The following is a 25027-nucleotide window of genomic DNA, read 5'->3' on the forward strand; positions in this document are numbered from 1 at the left end:
ACCAAATCCTGTTGATTCTAATCATCTACTTCCCCTCCGTCTCCATGGCCCCTAACCCAGTTGAGTCTATCATTGTCTTTTATGGGAATTACTATCACAGCCTCCTAATTAACCCCCCTGGCGCCCATCTTACACCCCTTCAATATATTCAAAGTCAATGATTTCCCCTGAAATCTTACCTAATAATAGACAAACATGTAAATTGACTGTACCTCCACTATGCCCACCAGCCAATCAGGAGTGATAGGCAAATTAACCCAACAAATATGGCGGTTAATTTGCATACACAGGCTCCAAGCAAACAGGGGGGGGTGGGGGGGGACATTCTGCCCCACCCCTGGTCTCTCAGGGCCTCTGGGCAGCATGGGAAGGCGGCGCTGGAGCAGAAAGAGGCGGCTCTGGGGCTGGGCTGGAAAGGCGGTGCCAGCAGCCAGGGAAAGGAAGGCCCATTCTAGCACAAATCTTTGTGCATCGGGCTTCTAGTTTAATTATAAAATTCCCTTGGGTTAAAATCAAATAAATATATCCATCCATCCATCCATATAACCCTTCCATGGAGGCCCACTGCTCCTTTGAATCAAGTTTCACACATTTCCCAAGACCTTTCATAACGTGGCCTTCCAGCCTTGACCTTCCTAAGCATCCTTTCCCTCAAAAGCACCCGCTCCACTCTCCAACCTTGTGAACTTCCTCTGGTTCCTGACACGTCGTATTTACCCTCTTCCTCCCAGTTTCCCCATGTTCCTGCTGTGGGCAACACTACTTCCCTTCCGCTTCTCTGGATCGCTCGATCTTGCCGTGAGCTCACCCCCCCAAGTCTGGGCTATGTTCCCCTCCCCTGCGCACCCCCAGTTCGCTGTGTCCATTATCCTGAGCCAACCACGTGCCACGCTGCACCTCTCTGTTTTCTTGCTGGAACCTCACCACCGGCTTGTGAAGCAGCCCCGTGTCTAGTATGCAGTGGACCAACAATTATTTGTTGCATAAAATGAGAGAATAATGCCGAAACCGGTTTGGCTCAGTGGATAGAGCGTCGGTCTACGGACTGAAGGGTCCCGTGTTCAATTCCGGTCAAGGGCATGTACCTTGGTTGCGGGCACATCCCCGGTGCGGGGTGTGCAGGAGGCAGCTGGTCGATGTTTCTCTCTCATCAACGTTTCTAGCTCTCTATCCCTCTCCCTTCCTCTCTGTAAAAAATCAATAAAATATATTTTTTTTTTAAAAAGAGAGAATAAGGGAACCCATTGTCTGGTGGCTTTAAGAGAACAAAATTTTCTATGAATTATGTCTTTTATCATATTTGGAAACTTGTAATTTATCAGGAAAAGATGCTATTTGTCAGACTAATGGATTTTTAATGCATTTGCCAAAGGAATGAGACTTTTTAAATATTTATTTCTCCTGAAATAAACATGTTTTTCACTCTAAGAATGTTTGTATGGTGTTATTAGGTTAATTCGCATGGATTTTGTTTGTTTGCCTACTGTAAGAACATTGTATAACTCTGTAAGATGTAAAACAATGCAATTCAAGAATTTAAATTTTATTTAGAATATATAGACCTTCACTAAATATACATGCATCCTAATTTCAAGAGCTAATTACACCATAAAATAAATAATCTTTTACTATTCCTTCATGTCATTCACAGTGTTTTATTCCACACTAAACCAAGTAAAATATTGTTTACAGAAGAAAATACTTAAGGAACATTAGGAATATTCAAGTTTCTTGTTGATATGCATGAAGATACAGGACAAAAGCAATTCAGTAATGTGCCTGCTATGCGCACTGTGGAGGCATTCATAAAACAGATGTACCCGGTGGCTCTGCTGGCAATCAGAGGGATCAGGGAAAGGTGGGTGCTTGTATAAAAACAAACCACCTGGGTTGGGATCGGCAGGTGAGGGGCGGGTCTGGCCAGGAAGTCCTGAGACTCTCCTTCTGACTCAGAGAATCCTCCCCTGCGGACCCGTGGGCATGGCTACTGCCTGAGGCACCGTACTCCACCTCAGTATCCTGAGGGTCTATAGGAGGCACCCTGAGAACACAGGGGAAATGCCAGTAAATTCAACATCAGGTTCCAGGGTGTGTATTACAATACAATTTCTAGTAGCAAGGATGAAGGGAGAGGCTGCATAAACTTGAAAAAATGAAGGAAACTTTCCCCCAATTTCGGAATACATAAGGATTTGGATAAACAAAGCGATGGGTGTGGGCCATTTCCAAAGGAGGGGAATGCCGTTGTCACATGTGCAGGGAAAGGAAGAAGGTGGGCACAGAGGACAGGGGGCGCCCTTTGTCCATGCAGACAGCGGAATGTGTGAGAAATGGCCTCATCCACTTCCTTCTCAATGCACTTGCCACCCCTACAAAAAATCCCCAAACACAAGCGCTGAACACATTAAAACACCTCTTCTTGCCCTAACCGGTTTGGCTCAGTGGATAGAGCGTCGGCCTGCGGACTAAAAGGTCCCAGGTTCGATTCCGGTCAAGGGCATGTACCTTGGTTGCGGGCACATCCCCAGTAAGAGGTGTGCAAGAGGCAGCTGATCGATGTTTCTCTCTCATCGATGTTTCTAACTCTCTATCCCTCTCCCTTCCTCTCTGTAAAATAAAATATATTTTAAAAAACACTTCTTCTTTTCTGTCATCTAGAGAGAGAAAGCTACAATCAAAGAAATAAACTTGAATATTGCCTGTGATACTTACATAAAATGATGATCAAGTGGCATGCAAACAACCCCACAGCTGTTAGAACTTTCCTACTGGCCAAGGCAAGAGAGCCATGCCAGGGACTCCACCACGGGTCCTCCTCAGGGTGACAGTGAAGTTGGGCCAGGAGTTCCTCTCTGGCGGAGCTGAAACCTCATCTTAAACCTCCAGGGAGGGACCTTGGTGGACTTGGTCTGAGCAGGAGCCGGGGTTCTCCTGGGGCCTGGGTCAGCTTGTGTCAGGGCCCAGCCTGCCTTCCATGAATAACTGGACTTGCTGAGCACTCCCGAGAAATTCCAGTGAGAAGAGCAGGGAATTGTGCCTGTGCACACACTCAGCACCTGAAATGGCAGTGTGTGTGTGTGTGTGTGTGTGTGTGTGTGTGTGTGTGTGCTGGAAGGACTCTGGTCACATGGAGCTCAGCACATGCAAATGCTTGTACAGGGTTACACATGCTTTCATAGCATGCAGGCAGCCTGGGAATGTGGACTCCATCACACGTGTTGCCTGAAGAATAAGAGATTTCACCCTCTGTTCCTATTTCCTTGGCGAGGAAACAGGAGAGGTTTGTTTGTTATTGCGTCTTTAACTGCAGATCACTTGCAAACAATCCCCTTGCCCTCAGTGACTCTCACTCCTGAGTTCTGCCCTCATACAGGGCGGAATCACAATCTTGCTGCTTTGGTTTCGCGTTAAGGTAGAAACCTCATAAGTAATTAGGGAAAGTCTCCAGTTTTGCTTTACTCTGTGACTCCAAACATGTAACTGTTATTTCAGCAGGAACATACACTAGAGCATGTTAGGGGCTGGGAGAAAAAAACACTAAACACCACAGTCCTGTTTTTATTAAATGTGTTGCTTCATACGCACAAACCTTGGACCACACGGACACATGTTTTCCTCAAGGGCCAAGTTTCATTCACTTTTATGTGCACAAGGTGTAGCAAAGGGTCAAGACTAAACAAGTATTTGTTAATGCAGCCTGCAAAGTCAATGGAATGGGGCGAATGAATGAATGAATGAATGATAGGAGGGACACCCAAGCCCCAGGAGCACCAGTACGTGCAGCCAAGATGACATGGAGAGATTATTTCCATTCTGTTAAATGAAGGAATGAAGGGGGGTGGGAGGGAGCGTGAGGATGAAAGGGCATGAGCTGTGAACTTGATCCTGGCCACTCTCATTCCTCCTAACTGGCAGGGACTTGATCTTGTTCACCCTTCACCGGGTGGCAAACAGTGCTTCTGGCGTTCACGGACAATAGCAGATACTCAGAAATCATGTTTGGATAGATGAGCAGCAACACTACCACCTTCAGACTTCACTGCACCCGCATCACATAAAGTCTCCCGTGTTGCATGCACTAAATTGGTACAAAACAAGAATTCAAATGACCCAAAGTCTTCTGGATTAGAGCCAATTTGTTAAATGACCTAAATTAGTAATTTATCAGACACCTGTGAATTGAAGCATGTTTTGCAGGGGCTAAACTTTCTTCGGATATGTTTTTTTAAAAAACAGTCTATCAAAATTCGTATTTGAAGATGGGGATGCGTTGGAAGAAAACAGTAACAACAGCAAAGCATTTATTGAACATCTACTTAGTGTCAAAACTGCTGTTTTGGTTTGGGGGAAGGAGCTTTGAGGCCAGAGCCAGGACTTTGAAGTTCAGTTGCAACACTGACCGGTGGTGTGACCTTCAGAAAGTTATCTTCTCTGAGCCTCGGTTTCCTGATCTGGAAAATGGGGGCAATAACCAGGGTCACTGGATGGATGCCAAGTATGTAATGAGCTCTCAGTACGAACCACTCTCACTCAGGTTGTTAGTATTGATTCCACACGACTTCTTTGGGGTTCTCGACCACTTGCTTTCCAGCTGAGGAAACTCAGTTAAGCAGGAGAAGTTAAGCAGTTAAACATCCTAGAGTTAAAGAGGGGCAGGGCACAATTTTGGGCTCAGGTCTGCCACTTGAAAGCTGCACACAGCCTCTACCAGCCACTGACGTCTGAAGGCGAACTTTGCAAATTTGGCAAAGAGGTGGAACTGGGCCTGCAAGTCTTTGGGACAGGCGTGGGGGGGTTGACACGCCCTCTGGATAGATTGTTCCTTTTCCTATATCTCCCCCTTATCCTAAAACCATTAGGTGGTAGCCATAACCATTAAAGCGAATTGAAGCAGCAGTCATCGGACATCTTGAGAATTTCATTTTACCCCTTGAGGTGACTGGATAATGGCTCTGATCTAAAATCACTGCACTCCTATCTATCACCGCCTCCCTGAGGACCCGCACGATGAGCTCTTTACCAGATGTAGCCGGTCCAACGACATTTTCACTCCAATGTGTGTAATCCATTTCCTTCCTCCGCCACGCGGCGCATAACTGGACAGTGTAGCCTCTTCTACGGCCACACTTTCTAACAGCACGGTGACAAGTGCATTCGTTAGCTAAGTGCTCACACAGCAGAGGGTTTCTTGGGGGGGGAAATACTTGTCATTCTTTTCAAGTGGCTCATTCTGTTTGCCTTAGAGGCATAAACTGCTGGCGAGGAAAGTAAATTCTGACAAGCGGCCCTCTCGCTCAGCTGCTGCACTCATTGAAATGGAACCCAACGCCTTTGATGAAGCGCAATCAGAAGCCACACGGCATGCCAGTCTGCAAAAGAGAGCGAGCAGCCCACATGGACCTCCACAGAGTTACTGGCCAGATTCAGCAGGCGGGGGAGCTGGGGAGACCCTGGGCCAAGGGGCGGGATCGTTTCCCAGGTCTGAGGGGTGCACACCTCCATGATGCATGTATATGAAGTCACTGAAGACGGAAATGAAAGGTAATTTTATAAAGATGACCCGGTTCCTCTGTCTAGACTTTATTTTTCAAAGGATGAATTTCACAGGAAGGGAAAAGACAGCAGGGTGCTCAGAGGTCTCTCTACCAAGAGCTGCCTTGCACAGACATGCTGACCCCCAACCCTCCCCGCAGCTGGGAGGAGCGGGGGGCCCCCACAATGCACAGCTGGAACCTCTGGTTAGAGCACGTGACATGAAAATATGAGCACCTCCTACACACGCCGCGACGTGGAAAAGGCAGGGGGAGACATTGTCAAAGGAATATCACAGCAGAGCACTATGTCACTCAATGTTAAGGACCAGTGAGCACACCACGGTTCCGCCTTTGATATTGTCCTGGTTCTAGCGTTTTATTTGATTTTATGCAATACTTGAACACAAATAAGCCAGACATCTAGAAATTTGTCCAAAAGAGGAGCAAAAATGAATAGATGATGGTGTTCACGTTAGGATTGCTGTGAAAAATTGAAATCATCTTAAAGATAGCAACATAGATAAATAAGTTATAAATCCATACTGCGAACTATTGTGCAGCTCTTTAAAAAGGCATTTTCTGTATGATCCTGAAATGGGTCACTGAAACTGTGGAGTGGGGGAAAGCAGGGTACAAAACTGGGTGCAAGACACCAAGTCTGTAAACCCAGGTGAGGTAGTTCCCTCACCAACAAAAATCAGATCATACACACACAACAAGACAACGCCTTTGTTTCTGGGTGAGAGGGTTATGCTCCTGTACTTTTTCAGAAACGTTATTAAACCAAAAAGCATGTGATTCATCAAGTGGCAATTTTTAAAACATCTTGATGATATTCCAGAAATCTTAAGAAAATGTGCCTGCAGTGATCAGTTAGTTTCTACTCTATATGCCTGTAAATTACATGTTCGGGAATACAGTACAGATGTCTTTTATGATTTTTGAAAATTAAAGTATATAAACATGTCCAATGACTTTCTTCTCACGCAGGTAAATGACAAAAGGAAGAGACCAAGTGCCTCCGATGCCGTCTGAGAAGTGAGCAGAAGTGAACCGCATGTGACCAGGGGCATCAGGAAGGCTCGAAAAGGGACCGTCTTGCGCGTGTGCTGGTGCGGGTGGCCCGCTCTGAGCGGCTCCCCGTCACCCCTGGGCGCAGAGATGCCAACAGGCAGCGTGGACGGAAGCCGGTGTTTTCTCCTCCTGGAGTTTATCGATCATTAAGTTCAACAAGCACCTTTCAAATCTCCTATAATGCTTGTGTCTAGATGTTTTAAACCCTTGGTCGGCAAGCTGCGGCTCGCGAGCCACATGCGGCTCTTTGGCCCCTGGAGTGTGGCTCTTCCACAAAATACCACGGCCTGGGCGCGTCTATTTGGAAGAAGTGGCGCGAGGAGAAGTTTAAGTTGAAAAAATGTGGCTCTCCAAAGAAATTTCAATCGTCGTCCTGTTGATAGTTGGCTGGGTTGACTAATGAGTTTGCCGACCACTGTTTTAAACCATTGAAGAAAAGTGTGTGAACGATGCTACTTAAGGAGAGAAGGGACCCAGGATTCTGAGAGGAAACCAAGAGAGGGGTCAGGGAGAGTCTGGAGCGCCGTGCCTGGCAGGTAGTAAAAGTTCGATGAGCGGTTGTTAGAGGAACGACTACAACCAGAGCCCCTTGTTTAATGCATGAAATAGGTTCCACGAGAGGAGCGTTCAGTATGTTCTTGTCTTAATTTGCCACTGACTTTCGTAAGCAGCTCTGTATTCTCTGGATCATGTTGTTATCGTCTTCAAGTTACTCAGCGCCAGCCCTTGAAAGCTCGGCTGAAATACGAGGCTCTGGGTGCCGGCGCCTGGTGCACGCTCAGGGCCCACCTTCCCCCTTCTGGGACGATGGTCCCGACACTCTGACGTTACAAGGAAAAGAGCTCACCTATGCAGAGCCTCTCCTCATGCCTGCGGATCGCCTGGCCACTGATCTGTTCCAATGACCAGTAGGTAACCATAGGCAACACCTGTATGGCAGGTCATTTTGGTAACCCAAAGCACGGATTTCCTCCAGCTTCCTCGAGTACTTGCATTAAAAGGGGTACTGTATGTCTGCCCAATTTCTTCTCTTGAAAATCCAGAACAGGGAAAGGGGGGAAGGGTTCCCCAGCTTCATTTTCAAAGCAAGGAGGAGACTGCTGTTCACTCTAACAGCAGATCGCTCTGGGTTCCACACCATAGCGTCTGCGGAGAAGGAGGCAGACCTGGGAGCCTGCAGGGGGGACACTGGAAAGGGGGACCCATTGGGGTGAGCGCCAGGCATCTGCCTGCTTCAGGGCACAAGTTCGACCCCAGATTCTCAGCTCGGTCCTGAGCAGACCTAGGGGCTAGGGCAGTGGTCGGCAAACTCATTCGTCAACAGAGCCAAATATCAACAGTTACAACGATTGAACTTTCTTTGGAGAGGCCAATTTTTTAAACTTAAACTTCTTCTAACGCCACTTCTTCAACATAGACTCGCCCAGGCCGTGGTATTTTGTGGAAGAGCCACACTCAAGGGGCCAAAGAGCCGCATGTGGCTCGGGAGCCGCAGTTTGCTGACCACGGGGCTAGGGAAAGAGGAGGGAGCACAAAAGTCACGGGACTGAGAGCTGGGGGACTAAGTGTTCTTACGCGTCCAACTGGAAAGTAAGGCAGCATTTCCCGAACCAGAAAAGGAAGGTCCCTGTCCTGGAGAAACGGAGTCTCCTCACAGAGATCTGTAGATATCAGCAGAGTTTCTAAGAGCTGAACCAGGCATTTGGAGGCGTTTTACAAAACAGAGAGGCAACCCTTGTCTCCCCTCTTTTCTCCTACTTTCCAACCTCGGGGCCTTTTCTCTGCTGGGGATGCTCATTCCCCAGATAGTCACATGGCATTCTCCCTTATCAACGGAAGGATTTTATCCAAATGCCAGCTTGCCATTGAGGCGTTCTGCCTCCTCAAAATTTTAATCTCCCATCCCCGCCCCCATGCCCATCACACAACATTCCTTCCCAAGTACCATTTTTTCTCTTTAGTAGTCATCACTCCGTACACGGCTACCGATTTTATTTATAGGCCATCTCCTTCTGCTACCCACCCCAGCCATGCAAAATCCAAGGTAGGGAATTTCTGTCTGCTCATGTGGAGTAAATAGTACATGGGAGGTGACCTAAAAATATCATTTGAATAAATTAATGAAATGCCCCACATTTTTACAACATAAGGAGGAGAAAGATTAAGGCAACTGTTCAAGAAAAAATTGCTAAGAAAATGGGAATAAACATCATATACTACTTAGCTCAGCAGGAATATTTACATCATCAAAACATTGAAAACACTATATAAGAATGAATCCAAAAATTATGCTATAATAGGAGGATAACAAGAGTAATGTAGGTTTTCCTAGGTTTTTCTAACATCATGCTAAGTCAATAGACAATTCCTAAAATTAGTGACTCAAGAAATAAACAATATATACACTTAAAAATGTGAAAAGAAAAATGAGAAAACAGCTTAAAGAGCTGTGATTGGAGTGCATATATTTGCTGGTTTTTCTGTTAGACATATCTATCTCTCTTTGATGTTTAAACTATATAATTATATAAATATATGTAATTTGATAAAATAAAGCAAGCATTTACAAAACGGGAAAAATATCTTTCCAAAGTTCTCAGAGTACTTGATTCTTTGTAATTCATGTCACAGTGCTTGGCACATAATAGACACCGAAAAAATATTTGCCAGATGGATGGATGGATCTGTCTGTATAAATACTCACGGAAAATAGCTTCTGGACTTCACATTAAATCACAGAAAAGTAGAATGAGTTCTTTGACCACAGAAAGATAAAATGCTTCATAAAGACTTTGCTTTTTATATAAATCATAGGTGAAAACCATAAAAGCACTTAAATTATGCCCAATAAATAGTAATAAGATAAAAATATGTAAAGGAAAACTTTCTTAAGGTTTTAGTTAGAAAATATTTAGAAGAGTGCTGTTTACCTTTATACCTAGAATTCTGAGCAGTATCACGTAGCCATATACTGCCACCTAGTGGTTACAGCTGTAAATATTGCCTGGTTTTGGCAACACAAAGCTATTTCTACATCCATTCTTCCATTCATCCACCCATCCATCCATCCTTCTCAACTCATTAACTGAATCCTGACCAGGAGTGTAAATATGAAAGAAAAACAGGCAGTAAAGCTAAAATATTTTATTAATAATTTATTGTCAGTAAGAAAGACTGGCTAATGGTCGTTTTTCAGTAAAAACCTTTACAAGACCGTTGCATCACAAATATACAGACACTATAAAAACTGTGTCATGATGGTTTTGGTTCTAAACAGGTATGCAGAAGGTCCCCTTACACTTTCCAACAATGAAAAATGTTGATAATCCTAAAATACAGCAACCCATTTAAGACATGGCATGGATCAGACCTTTTCCTCACCCTATGTACACCGAGAAATGCATGACTACACTGAAATGTATGAATGAAATGTCAAAAACTTCCATGGCAAAAGGACAGAGAGTGAAACCCTGGTTATAGACAACGATCAGGGTGCTGGGCAATGACACTACCACCACCCAAATCCGGTAAAAAAAAAAAAAAAACACACAACACAAACAAACCCCACAAAATGTCTTGGGGAAAAAAAAATCGAGTTAAAACTATGAAAAATTAAATCTGTACATAACATTTACAAAAAAAAAAAAAGGGGGGGGGGAGAGGCTGGGGAAGACAGGAAATTTAAAATAATCAAATCTATATAAATACATGAATCATGCTGACAAGATGGCAGGGCTGATTTTCCCGTCTCATTACTGTAACACAGACAAAATGCAAACGCAGAACAAGTGCTGGGACGTGGCACAGCCGACGGCACCTGCTCCCGTGACAGTAGGTGAGGACCCTGGAAATGGCTAACGCGCGTGCGCCGCGGCGGAGAGCGGGGGGCGGACCACCCACATCGCCTCTGGGTTCACTCAAGTCCAGGCACTTCGGGGGGCGTCGGGGTGTCAGACCTGCGTGTGCTGCTGCGCCTCGAGCGGCGGGACGGTCACCGCCTCGAAGTGGCCGTCGTCGCCGCTGTCGTAGTCACTCATCATGACCTCGGACTCGGCCTCGCAGCACGCGGACACGTCGGAGCAGGAGGCCGCGGGGCCGTACACCGACAGCGGCACGTGCTCGGCGGGGGGCGCGCCGCAGGTCCTGGGGTACCCGGGCGGGTACGGGGCGTAGGCTTCCCGGCACGGGAGGAGGCTCTCGCCGGCGCCCGCCTGCTGCGGTTCCGACAGGTCGGCGGGGTAGAAACTGGGCAGGTACTGGTTCAAGTGGAACCGCGGCCGCCGGCCTCGCGAGGAGGAGCCCCCGCTGCCCGCGGCGGGCACGTCCCGGGGCGGGTGCGTGGGCTCGAACTGGTCGCCGAACTCGGGCGGCAGCGGCGGCAGCTCGTCGGGCGCCGGGAAGTCCTCGGGCGGCGGCGGGAAGTCGCTTTCGATGTCGTAGCCGCCGGGGTAATAGTCTGTGTCGAGGGAGCTCGGGTCTGCCGAGTACAGCGGCGTCTGCTCATCGATCACCTCGTAGTTGGGGAATTCCTGGATGTCCGGCAGCGGGACGGTGGGCATCCAGTCCGAGGTGTCCCAGTGGTAGCCTGGGGAGAAGACGGAACCACAGAATTCAGCGTGTTTCCTCCCAAGACTGGGCCGCGGGGAGTGCTCTGTGCCTCCAGCAGCAGCGGGGCCACGCCTCACACACGTGCGGGCGAACCATCTGGACCCCCCCACACACACACTTAGCTCTGAAGACACCCCCAACCCCAACCCAGTTCTGAGACCCTCTCAGAACCAGGCTCACTTCCTAAAATGTGGACTTCATTTTAGGCAAGTGCCTACCATTCAGGGACAGAGTTTGAACAGAAGCCGTGTGCTAGCATCTAAGACATGCACCTTCCCCCAAGACCACCCCCCCCCCAATCCTTCAGCTGCCGCCCCCCCCTCGTGCGGAACCCTCGGCTCTGTATGAAGAGGAGGGTTGGCTCAGCTCAGGACACAGGGAGGAAGCTTTGTCCTTTCAAAGAGATCTCCATGTCAAGTTATCAAATGTCACTTGATCTGCACTAGTTACTTGTCATTAAAAAATACTCTTTAATGCAACTCTTTAAAAAATAGTAAAAGCAATCTTTAACATGCTAAAATTTTAAAAATAAATTTCCTATATAATAATGATAATGTAATAAGTTTAATATAGTAAGTTATACTATTTTTCATTAGCCCTAAAAAAACACAATGAAGTATATTAATGCAGGTGTGTGTCAAAGCATGCTTCCAAATCAAGCAAAATGCAAACGCTAAAACGTAACACATTTTTGATAGACCACATCCATTTGTTATTTTTTGAAAGTCTACAGATCATTTTAGAGAATATGAAAGTATAATAATTTTTTTTTTTAAAAAAACCCTCCCAATGTGCAGACAGTTTTTATTTCTCCCTTAGGATTGTGAAATCCTATGGCAGAGAGGGAAAGGTGAGCGGAGGGTGTTTAGAATGCAGGGCGCAAATACGGAGGGACTCGGTTACTGCGCATCCACCAAGCGAACAAGGGAAGCAAGTCAGCACTGGGGTCCAATCTTTGCCAATTTTTAGTGCATATCAATCAACAACTGGCATGCATAAGTCACCTCTTGACTTGCCGAGGTCAGGAGCAGCCAAAGACTCTTTTGGTGGCAGAGCAGAGAGAAAAGAAAACATTTATAATTAAAACAGAAAGACGGCTGAAAAGGCAATGAAGACAAGTACATAATACAACGCAAACTGTTCATAATGGCCCAGTCAGCCATGTACCATGCCTTTAAGCCATTAGCTACGAAAATTCCAAATGGCTGAGACATTGATGTAGCACAAATACAACGGGACATAAGAATGGAGCAAAAAAGTGACCGATGATGACCTAGCGACTTTGCTGGAAAGCTCAAACACTATTTTACTTTCTCTTCCTTGTTTCGGCAATCTAAACCTGAAAGCATGGGATTTTGTTAGGAATAATTAAAATAAAGTATATAGGCTGTAATAAAATGTCCATTGATTTAAAAACTGAAATGACAGCTTCATGTTGCTGAGAAACATTATGAAATCGCTTTGTCTAATACCAGGTAGCATCAGGTTACTTAGGTGATAACCCAAATACATCTAAAGCTACATAATGCACACTTAATAAAAACAATGTATAGTAAAGTCAGAGACATTCAAGAAGGAACTTAGATACTTGTAAGTAACTAAAAGTTAATCTCTCCAACCCCACCTCCCCTTCGAGTATGATTTGATATTTACATTGTCCACCTTCCCTTGGAGGGCCCATTAGCTACACTTACTGCTCACGCCACCCAAATTGTAATGACGCTCACTCTTTGCACACTCATTTTGTACACAGAACCCCAGCAGGAGTGAGAGAAAGCAGATGTAAATCCCAGACCCAGGGCAGGTGCTGACCCGGCTAAGCTTCAGGCTCTCCTCTTTGAAACGAGGGTGGAAATCCCTTAGTGTTATGATGGGGATTAGTAAGTAAGATGAGGCAGGTCAAGCTCTAACTGGCAGCTATCATCTTGATTCTTGCTATTATGAAAGCTGTAATCACGGGAGAAGTATGGTTACCTTAGTGAGTTTCTAAATGCTTTCTATGCCTTCCACAATGTTCTTAAAAACCCATGTAATAAAGTAATTTGGAACAAATAAGATTTGATTGATGGTTCTCTTCTAGGAATTTAAATCAAGAACTGAAGAAAACTGGTGGCTCTAAAAAATGAATAAGCCACTATTCAGTTAACAGGCATCTATAGAATTTTTTTCAAAAGTCTAGTAAAAATGCAGTAATTGCTTTTTAAAAAGGGGATTGACCACCTTTGTTAATAAATAGGCACTCAATAATTCGTAAAATGTGAGCTAGTTTTCAATTTTAAAACCAATATGCCCCCCAAAATTTTTTAACAAAGGAGGTTGCAGTGAAATAACTGTTTCTTTAAACGCCACCAATATTAAAAATATTAGAATCCTATCATGTTAAAACTAAAATTCACCAGGACAAAATACAGACGACTTGCTGGTTCACAAAATGAGAGCAAGCACGGTATTTCTCGGGAAAATAAGCGTCCGCCTCATCAGTAACTGGGACGGGAAACACTGAGACACCCCCCCCACCCCCCACCCCCCACCCCATCAAATGCGGCACGACACCATCCTTCCTCTCCCTCAATCCTGACATCGTGTGTCCCAGCAGTTCAGGTCTCTAAGCTTTGTGTGCTCTGGGTGGCCTATGCCCCTGGTTTTCAAAGTATGACCCCCAGACCAGTAACATCAGAATTAACTGGGAACTTGTTAGAAATGCAAATTCCAGGGCCAACCTAGACCCATTCAATCAGAAACTCCGGTGCTGGGACCCAGCCAATCAGCTGGCTTTTAGAAAGCCCTCCAGGCGATCCCATTTATCATCTAAAAATTAAAAACTCGAGTGCAATTTGCATGATTACTCCATCTTCAGTACACTGAGAAAGGGCCAATTTAACTTAAAGTAATTTTAAGGGAGGTGGTCAGTGCCCTTTCTTATGAAAGTTTTGGACAGATATATGAAAATCTACCTTCTGCCACGTTCAACCACTTCCCTGGCTCATAAATGGGGAAAATCCGAAAGTGAAGAGCCAGCGATAGGAAACCGTAAACGCGGTGTGTTTTTCTTATTCCTATGAATATAAATTTTTATATTAAAAACCTATTTAGATAGAATTACTTCTAAACTTCTTGCCACATAAAGGCAACGTTGTCAGGATCCCCTGAGTTACTTCTGATGTTGTGGAAATTCACTATGAATGACAAAAGGAAATGACAACACACACATATTTCTGCCATGGGTCTGGATTGTGAATATGTACACCTGCTCACAATGAAAGTCCTCAGCCCCCTCAGAACCACAAACGGCTATTTCTAACCCAGTGAGAGGCCCAAGCACACTGCACTAGCGACAGTCGCTGTAACACAAACACAAGCACACGCGTGACGACTGTACCTTCCTTAGTCACCGTGCCAGCCGCGGTGCTGACAAGGTGTATGACAGTCACTATGGAAGCTTGTAAAAAGGGACAGAGGGAGGAAGTTAGGAAAATCTTCAGCTCATCAGAATACAGTGCATGAAACAGGATTTCTTTACGTAATTTCTACCTCGTAATTTTAAAATGTGAAGCGAACACTCTAACACAATGTAATTCGGCATGACTCCTGCACTCCTCCTGTTAGCGCTGTATCTCAGAGATTTTTCTAATCGAGCTGTATATTTGTTATTAATCAGAGAAATAGAGTAATAACCATGTCATACTGTAATTTAGGAAAAAAATTTAGCTGTCAATTTTTTCACAGTTACAATTATGGATCTAATCATGATAAAACAGTCCTTATTTTAACATCTCATGGGCAAAAGACTTCACATTCAAAGAGTAAACTACTTGCTAAGACAATTTTCTGAGTCCATTTAATGAACTCACACATTGTTCCAGGAAAAAAAAATTTAAAGGTAAAATATGCCATATAAATACCCAAAAGGGGAGGGGGTGCCTGTCTCTGTTCCGTGTACTCCCAGCAGAAAAATGCAGACGGCCTGCCTGGCAGTTTCCTGTGTAAATTCCTTGTCATCTGTGTATCCAATTGTTTTAAAGTGTTTATGCCAAGATAAGGGAGTGAGCACGCATAGGGAGGAGGATGCTCTCAGAGATGTCCACACCCTGACCCTGGGAACCTTAACTGTTCCCATCCCCAGCTAGAGAGACTGTGCTGATTCGATTATGGTCAAGAGCTTGAGGTGGGAAGCTTTTCCTGAATTATGTGTGTGAGCCCAGTGTAATCACAGGGGTCCTTACAAGGGGAGAGCCTTTCCCAGCTGTGCTTGGAGGGGGCAGTGACTACAGAAGAATGGCCATCGCGATGAAAGACGAAGGGAGAAAACCAGGCAGGCGGCCTCTAGAAACCAGAAATGAAAACAGGCCTGCTGACACCGTTGAGCCCAGCGGTCGCCAACCTTTCGGACCTCACGGACCACCGGTTGGCGACCGCTGGTTTAGCCTATGGAGACTAATGTTAGACTTCCAAACCTCAGACCTATAAGATACATTTATCTTGTTTTCAGCCACTATGTTTATGGTAATCTGTTACAATAGCCTAGAAAACGAAAGCTATAATTTAAGCACAGACTCTTAATACAGACTTAAATTTACAATTGATAATGATATAAATGATGTTGAAGATTAAAATATAAACTCCTGGACATACTTTTTCCTCCTCACATTGCATTATCTGGTAATTAATTTTTATAACTAATTTGACCATAATTTATTTAAATTATTTAGGAGTTTTTTAAAAAGAATGTTTTAAGGAAAATAATTAGAAAATAAAGAAAATTCTGAAATGTATTTATAAAAAGCATTTAGGGATCAAAATATAAATTATGACATAAACTGACAACTGTAACATTTTAGAATTAAGCGTAATGAAAAAATAATTCTAATTTGTTGGGGTTGGCTTAATCAGCAAAGCTATGCTCATATACTGCATCACAGTAATAAACACAGGTACACTTTGATATCATATATAGCATGCTTGGAGTCAGAAAAGAATGGAACATAAAATTAAGGTCATCTTTAGTTTGGAAAAGTTAAGTTTGCAATCTATTACCCCAGATTTAGAAACAAATAATTATTAGCGGGTTACTTCTTTCCACCAATAAAATACTTGAAGTGTTTAAACACATGCCATTTTTATGCCAAAAAAAATTTACAGTAAACTTTACTAATTCTGGGATTTGAAAGTTTCCACTAAAAACTCCCTTTATTGTGTTTAGTGAACACTGACAATTTTCTCTACTGGTATGTGTGTTATTACGGCGAAGCCGGTTATCCATGCAATTTACCCTACGGAAACCAGATACACGTGACTGGCATCACAGAACCGGCTGTCAAACTGTCTTCATTAGGAAGGTAAGCAAACTTACTAGCAATCTCTTAAACTGTGCCCAGTCAGTACGCTCTGATCCACATGGGAGCTGGGGCCGCAGGGGGTGGGGAAGAAACAAATACAACCTTGTAATACCGAAGGTGCTACTGAAGGTCACGCTGCAGACCGCCCAGTCTCTCTGAGGGGCGTGTGAGAGGGGAGGGGTGAAGGAGGGAGGGAGTGATGCTCAAGAAAGCTGCTCTTAGGGTTTTGAAAAAACCCACGGGACATTTAACATTTTCTGTTGTGGAAAAAAGTCAATACAAGGTTGGCCACCAAGGTAAACATTATCTTTCAATTAATTCTATTTGCTGCCCTGTTACTGGAAAGTTGCCACGGTTCAAATACCAACCCGCTGCAAACCTTTTAAATGTCTCCCCCAGCAGATGCTCATGCAAGTGTGCACTGGGCGTGAACAGTGGCCCCAAGTGAAACGTGGACACACTCTGAGACCTAACAAGGGGGCTGGGTGCACCCACGACAGACATCACACCCCGTGATCAGCGCGAGGAGTAAGCCAGCGAGCCCAGCGGCTGCCAGTCCTGCTGACTCACCGTTGTCATCACAGGACTCGGACTGGAAGGAGCTGAGGGACTGCACTTCGGACAGGCTCTCCCGGGCGCTGTACGGGAGGGACGGCTTCTCCTCCAGGGGCTTCTTGGAGAGGCAGGGATCAAGGTCCACCACTTTAGCTAAAAGGAAGGAACAACAGACAGGAAGCTCCATGAGGGCTCGGCCTGTGTTTTGGTCTCGGCTGTAGCCTGCCACAGAGCAAGCGTGACCAAGACCGTTTGAGGCTTATTCAGTCAAAGAACACTTGAAAGAAACATTTGAAAAACAAACAAAAAAAACACAGAAAACCCCACCAAAAACCTATAGCACTTCTTGCAGATGCACAGAATAGAAATGAACCTGCCCATGGATATCATTAGGCAACATGGGGAACTAAAATTTTGTTTTAAAATGGTACACAGAACTTTTTACATTTTTTTAATCCTCACCTGGAGATTCGTTTTTATTGATTTGAGAAAGAGAGGAAGAAGAGAAAGAGAGAAAAAGAGAGAGAGAGAGAGAGAGAGAGAGAGAGAAAACATGACCAGGGACTGAACCCACAATTTGGGGATGCGTCCTGGCTGGGAATCTTGGTGTACAGCAAGCATGTCAAACTCGCAGCCCACAAGGAGTATTTTTGCAACCCAGCCAATATAACGGCATGTAAGAAACATTTTAATAAAAATTTCATAACTTAATTTTTATAATATCCTGTTATACATAATTATTAATAACAAACTACAATGTTCATTAATGACTGATTACTATAATCATGTTGCATTCATTTCCCTTACGCGCCTTACATGCAGGCGCACCATTTCTCTCCACTAATACTAGCAGCGAATATTTTAGCAGCCAATTGCCACATCATTAGTCTTAGACTGACTTGTTTGGTGTGTGCAACGGGAAATATTTCGCTTTTGGAGAACAAGAAAAATAGGTTTATTTGCATTACACTTATTAATTTGTGAGTTATTCAGTGTCTGGTAAGTTAATGTTCAAGAAAAATATTAATTGTTATTAAAATGTTCTATTATTTTATGTTAATGATGACTCGTTTATTTCAGCCCTTGTATTCAGCATGTCTCTATCGAAATAAACCTACATTTCTATGAAAATTGAAGATTTTGTTTTTTTATGGCCCACATAAACTTAAAGCTTGTGTATTTGGCCCGTGTTAGCCTTTGAGTTTGACATGCTAGGTGTACAGGATGACACTCCAATCAACTGAACCACACCGGCCAGGGCCATAGAGCTATTATGAAAGCATCAAATATATGTTAGGCCATGTATATAAGTACAAGGATGAGCAAAAGCAGGTTTGCAGTTGTGAAATGACCTTCTTTTGAGTTAATAAAGCTGTTGTTATAATCATAACCTGCAAGTCTTTTTCCTTACCAACTGTATACCTACTTTTGCCCATCCTGTATTGTCACCTTTTCTGATCCTGTTTAAAAAAATCCTACCATACAAATGTCCTCCCAATTTTTTTAATCATATGAGCCCCCCCTCCCCCAAATTATAGTTGAGGACCCTTATCAATTACAGAAATGAAATGATCTTCCCAGACTAACTGGAACATGACCAGATTCCATTCCTGAATTAAAACACTATCACAGCCACAATGCTCAGCCAGGGCCCCAGGCACCCGGAAAAGATTTTCAAATCTTTCCAAGGTCTACGGAGCCTGTCGGCACTAACAAGGACTCACTGTCCACCTCAGCGACATCCCGGAGAGGGGGACGCGGTTCCTACCGTCATAGTCGAAGTCCCAGCTGGGCTTCTGGATGGAGTCGCTGTCGGAAGGGGAGTTGGAAGGGGGCGGGGGCGGCAGGTTCGGGGCGACGCTGCAGACGGCCACTGCTTTCCGGTGTCCGTGCACAGACTCGGGGTTAAAGGTGCTGAATTCGGGGTGCTCCGGGATGGCAGAGCCTTCGAAGGAATTTCGGTCCAGATTGTTCCTGGAGTCGCTGGGGATGCTGGGCGTGTAGGAGATGGGGCGGACGGGCACCTGCGGGGGGGTGTCTGAGTAAATGTTCTTATTTAGTTTTGAATCGAAATACGGCCTCGGCATGAACGCCGTGGTCGGGCCCAAGTGCTTGTCTTCGGGTCCCGGCTGGTGCTTCTTCTTCTTGCGACGGACCATCCTGCGGCAGAGGACGAACACCAGCACCAGGAAGGAGATGCCGACGACGAAGGCGAGGATGCCGATGCCTTCGGCCAGCCCGATGTTCCAGGGGGTGGACACGTACTGGTTGGGAGCCGCGTCCTCGCAGTGCCGCCCGCGGAACTCGCGGCTGCAGTTGCAGTGGTAGGAGCCGTGCGTGTTCTCGCAGAGCGCCCCGTTCCGGCACGGGCTCCCCGCACACTCGTCGACGTCGCTCTGACACCTGCCGAGAGAGCCAAGGATGAGGCGCGACCTTCGCCGTGTGCGCCCGACCATGGCAGGCCTAGGGCTCTTAGAGGCCAAGGACTAACCTCATCCCTTCTTAACAACGTCAATAAAATCAAACAGACAACAACCCAAAACACACTGTCCGCAAGGATCACTACAACCAGAAACCTTCCGGGGAGAAATTAATCGTTTGTGTCATACTTGGTGCATCTGGGAGAAAAACCACGAGGTCAAGCCCACATTTAACTGCCATGTTGCTAGGATTCAACAATGACTAAATCAAACACATTGGTTGGTTGTTTCTGTTCTGATCCAGACATTTATAATGTGCATTTTGATACATGGTAAGCTGTAAGCCGTTCTAATAGGCTTAGATTAAATTTCTAAGAAAATTCCTCCCAGAGGGGATTATGAGAGTTCCATAAAACACGCGAAAAGCTAGAAAACTCGGTTTTCCATTTGTAAGTGTTTCTCCCTGTTGAACGCCCCACAGCTCCTCACCCTTACAGCATGGTTCACGGTTGCACCTGCGCAGATTGCCCTGATGCTTCTCAAACCCTTCCTCCTTTAATAAAATGCTTCTACGTCCTACCCCCATTCTGACCTGGCATTAGGGTTTTGACTACTGAGACGTATCTGTCCATGATATTAAGTATTGATGGGTTAGAATTAGGAAAGTTAACATATGAACGAAGACGACGTGACCGGCGGCAAAATTCAAGATTACAACCTCGGCTAGACCAAACCCACGTGGGAATACCTACATGCAGGTCACGCTTAAGGCCTGATGGTCAAGGCTCATCTAAACGGGCACTTACGAAGAACACTCATTGAGTCATTTTTTTTTAAACTGAACTGATAAAAAGTCTAAGGTGAAATGGCATCTAGAACAAAATCTACCTCCTTCCAGGTCTACAACAAGCACCTCAGTGCCTCATTTTCCTTCCCTGGAAAACAAGGATCACCTCTTAGGATTATGGTAAGGATTACGAAAGATAATGAGAGAGCTGGAAAAGGTTTCCAGATGCTGGAAAAGGTTTCCAGATGCCATACAAGTGTCAGCTATAGCATGTTATGAAAAAATGTCATTATTGCCATCCTCAAAGACAGCAGACCATAGGTGTCTGCTTAAAAAACATAACAATCTCCCTCATTCCACAAACATTTACTTCCTACAAAAAACCCACACATAATTTGTTTAGACATATCTTGAAAGTATGGAAGTAGGTTTTTCCCCAGAATTATAATATTATATTCATTTGCTCGTTTTTTTGTGTTTTTTTTTTAGTAAGAGCAACAAGATAATTTACATCAGGAGCTAATATGAATGTTCTTCGTAAGTGCCCGTTTAGATGAGCCTTGACCATCAGGCCTTGAGCGTGACCTGCGTGTAGGTATTCCCACGTGGGTTTGGTCTAGTCCAGGTTGTAATCTTGAATTTTGCCGCCGGTCACGTCGTCTTCGTTCATATGTTAACTTCCCTAATCACTAGGGTTTATTGGCATCTGCTAATCCACGTGACATCGCAGAGAGCTGGGAATGAAGTCGTGAACGAGGGCAGTTACCTTTCTCCCCTGAAGCCCGAGTCGCACTGACAGACGGCGCCGTCCAAGCTGTCGAAGCAGGTCCCACCGTTTTTGCAGGGCTCGTCCTTGCAGTACGGACTCAGCTGGCACCTGAGGAACAAGGAGCAGGCATGAACCGAAGCCTCCTACCGCCAATGAGGACCGCGAGGCAGAACGCATTGACAAAGGAATGATGATGTGTTACACACATGATCACCTTTAAAACGTTTTTAGATACCAGAATCTATATTTATATAAAATCCTAAGTGACTGTTACGACAGAACGACTGGAACGACCAGAATTACTGGTCATGATGATGTGCCTGAGCAGGCAGGCAGGTAGGCGAGCGGTTAGGAGCGAGCGGTCCCGGATTGCGAGAGGGATGTCCGACTGATGGTTTAGGGTCCCGGAATGTGGGAGGGTGCAGGCTGGGCTGAGGGACACCACCCCCATGCCCCGTGCACGAATTTCGTGCACCAGGCCTCTAGTTAATTATAAAAGCTAAGAAAGAAGAATACACCTACCTCTGTCCAGAGTATAACCCTCTACACTGGCAGACGAAGTCTCCATTGTCCACAAGGCAGGTGCCGCCGTAGAGGCAGGGGTTGGAGGAGCAGGGGTTGACGCTCACCTCACAATAGGTCCCGATGTACAAGGCATTGCATTTGCAGTAATAACCTACATCAGCACGAGGGAACAAAAACGTGCTATCACTCAAAAAACTCAACCTACACGTCTTAGGACATTGTTTTTTTGGTGTGTGTTTTTTGTTTTACTTTTATGTTTAGGTGAAGATTTAGTTCTCTAAGACCTGTAAAAGCTAGGACCATTCCCATTCCCTCTAGGTAAAACGCTGTGTAGATCCACAAGCCACTGCGGGTAGAACCAAAACACCAAGAACGAAAGCGAGAACTCGTCATTAGCTTTAGTTCATCAAGATGTAAGGTGACTGAGCCAAGCATACAGGACGGGGAAAAGGTAGTCCTGTATCTGGGTGGCCACTGGGTGGAAAACACTTAGTACTTAACGTCGCAATTTATTTGCAGCTCACTCGCGTTTATGGATGAAATGAGACAGTAATAAGTGAAAAAGTACTCTGGGAACTATAAACTACCACTTTAAGAAAGGCGGCCTTCACATTTGTATAAAGGAGCAAAGGTAAGTGCCAGACTCCTCATCTGTGAAGACTGTGGCGGCGGGAACTGTGGAGGCCACTTCCAACCCCGGTCTCTGGGGAAGACGCCGGACCGCACTTCCCACGGCACCTCTGGAGCTGGCCGTGGCCGTGGGATTGTCTTCGGCCGCAGAAATGTGCCGTTTGGGCTCGGAGCTGTAGGAGCCACTGTGTGGTCTCCCAGTTCCCTTCCTCCTGCTGCTGCGGCGATTTCAAGAAAATGCCTCTCTCGGTCCCGCCCCCGACGACAGTGAGGACAGCCTCCTTGGACACGTGGCGGGAGCGCCACGGGCACTCTGTTCCGCGTGTTGCTGTGGGGATAACCTGGCCTGCTCTTTGCATCTAGACTGCAGACCCGTTCCAAAGAAAACAGCAGAAAGCCAGGTCTTTTGAAATCCCACTCAACGAAAGGGTTATTTTGATTTTTGCTCTATCCATTGCACAAAGCTCTGTTTATTGAGCACGGCGACGGTCATTTTCATAACCGTGCTCTGTTACTGGTAAGCGGACGAACGGGTCTAGGATGCAGAAGCCAGACCCTCCACTAGGCCAGGGCTTCAGGACAGGGAGGGCGCACTTAAGGCCTCTGGAAAAGCAGCCCGCCCACCTACAGCTGGCAGGACCAGCAGTCCCTGCGCTGGGCCATCGGGGGAGGGGGCACGCAGGGAGAACTAAGCGGTACCCCTTCTAAATCCCGCTGGGCCAGTGTCTGGGTTTGGAAGGAGAGTTCCGAATTAGCTGTGGTCCCAGGTGCGGAATGAGACGTGACTGCAGGAGCCCAGCAGGCAGACACCGCTCCTGGCTGCTCTGCTCTCCTGTTTATAACACATACACCTCGATTCCTACCCTGATGCAAGACCTGGCCATAGGATTGGAATAAAGAGGAAAAACAGCCCTAGCTGGTTTGACTCAGTGGATAGAGTGTGGGCCTGTGGACTGAAGGGTCTCGGGATCGATTCTGGTCAAGGGCAAATGGCCAGGTTGCGGGCTCAATTCCTAGTAGGGGGTGTGCTGGAGGCAGCCGATCAATGATTCTCTCATTGTTGAAGCCTCTATCTCTCTCTCCCTCTCCCTTCCTCTCTGAAATAAAGAAATACATATTTTAAAAACAAATCGAGGAAAAGCGAAACCACGTGTAACATTTAGAAGCTGACGGTGTCACGAAGCCTACCTCCCGCAGGTGAGGGATTGCAGACACCTCCGTTCTGGCAGGGGTTACTGGAACAATCTTCCGTAGCCGTCAGTACGCACCCAGGAGACACGTCCACCCAGTCTTCAATGTGGGCGTAGCTTCTGGGTTTGTGATTTAAAGGGAGCTCCTGCCCATTCAAATAAATGGAGTCCATGCAACCCCGGAAACCATTCCCGACTTGGGGGCTCCTCCCGTGCCTCGTGCCTTGCTGACGGATGTGGCCACCAAAGAACACGTGGTTGTCCAGGTTCAGGGTCTTCAGAGTCCCCGGGGCCGTGCCCGACGCGGTGTGGACCTGGTCCAGGACCAGTCGGGCGTAGTTGCCGTTCACCTCCAGGGACACCGCGTGCCACAGCCCGTCGTTGACCTGGATGCTCTGAACAGACACGATCCCAGGGCCGCTCCCGCAGTCAAACTTGTACTGCAGCCTTCCGTTATGAATCTACGGCAGGAACAGGGACGGCTCACGTTACTCTCCGAGAATCTCCGAGTATAGCCTCTGATCAAACATCTGGAGGAGGGGTATGTGGGCAACTGGACGCAGAAACGTAGGGAGGCCTTGGGTTTAAGTATTACAGACCCCACGCTCGTGTGTTCCTTGTACACATAATAGCAGACCTCTGGGGATACAGCGTTCAACTGTGAACTGCACATCCAAAAGGCATCAGGGAAGGAACTAACAATCAACTAGTAACTGAACAACAACCCAAAATAGCACTGAATTATATCAAAAGTCAAAAGCTAATCACACTTAAGGAAATAGTAAGGGTGGGCAAGATAATGATCACTTCAAGCTTATGTAGGCTCCCTCTTCACAATAAGATGTAATAGCCCTTAGAGTTGAAATGTTAACGGTCACATGTACCTAAACATGTTTGTAAGCCACAGAAGTAAGTCTCTAAGCTACTGCACAGCAAAAAGAGCTTTTCGGCCCACAGTCGAAAGCCTATGAGGTATCAGTGAACTATTTGTAGGAGGAATTCAATCATTTTACTTCATTTTTTTTTCAAAAATGGACAATCTGAACACAAAGTGGAACACATATTTTTAAAGCCTTCCATTGTCTGGGGTACAGACACGAACCTCCAAGATGCTGTAGTCGGTGCCGCGAGCATACATGACGACCGCATGCGAAGAATACGTCCGGAGCCGCATGGTCAGCTTCATCTCCAGCTTGCTTTCGATTTCCTTTAGCCGGTACTTCACAAAGCTGTTCCCAGTAAACGTTACAGATGAACTGCCTGCGAATCACAGCGAGGAAAAAGTGAATCAGAACCAAGCTGAAGCATATTTTAAACGTGTGATTTCATCCGCCCAGAGACTGACCCGATTTTTTATTTAAGATTAGAACATTATCAAGTTGAATTCAATGGGAAATGTCTAGCTGCTTAATAAACGGCATAGCGTAACTGCGTCTCCTTTTGGAAGAGATACTACGGTATCAAAAAGAAATGAATTCTGAAATACTTAAAAAAGTAACTATAAAAATGTTCTATGTAAAATTACTACAAGGCACGTTAGGAAAATATCTGCATATCTTCCAGGTGGTTTGGGAAACCTTCTGAAAGAAGATATAAAAC

General features: G+C 45.7%; 1 protein-coding gene across 1 annotated transcript in view; it reads right to left on the bottom strand.

Moving 5' to 3' along the window:
* Positions 1–9748: 9748 nt before the first annotated feature.
* FAT1 (FAT atypical cadherin 1) overlaps positions 9749–25027 on the bottom strand; it is a 114681-nt gene continuing 99402 nt past the window's right edge. The window contains exons 18-24 of the mRNA XM_079779363.1: positions 24531–24695; positions 23427–23889; positions 21606–21759; positions 21081–21191; positions 18876–19510; positions 17123–17260; positions 9749–11193 (exon numbers count right to left, since the gene is read on the bottom strand). Coding sequence (XP_079635489.1) covers positions 10559–11193; positions 17123–17260; positions 18876–19510; positions 21081–21191; positions 21606–21759; positions 23427–23889; positions 24531–24695 — 2301 coding nt within the window. The 3' untranslated portion in view covers positions 9749–10558. The remainder of the gene's footprint in view (positions 11194–17122; positions 17261–18875; positions 19511–21080; positions 21192–21605; positions 21760–23426; positions 23890–24530; positions 24696–25027) is intronic.

This window comes from Cnephaeus nilssonii (genome assembly GCF_951640355.1).
Source record: "Cnephaeus nilssonii genome assembly, chromosome: 8".
Taxonomy (NCBI): domain Eukaryota; kingdom Metazoa; phylum Chordata; class Mammalia; order Chiroptera; family Vespertilionidae; genus Cnephaeus; species Cnephaeus nilssonii.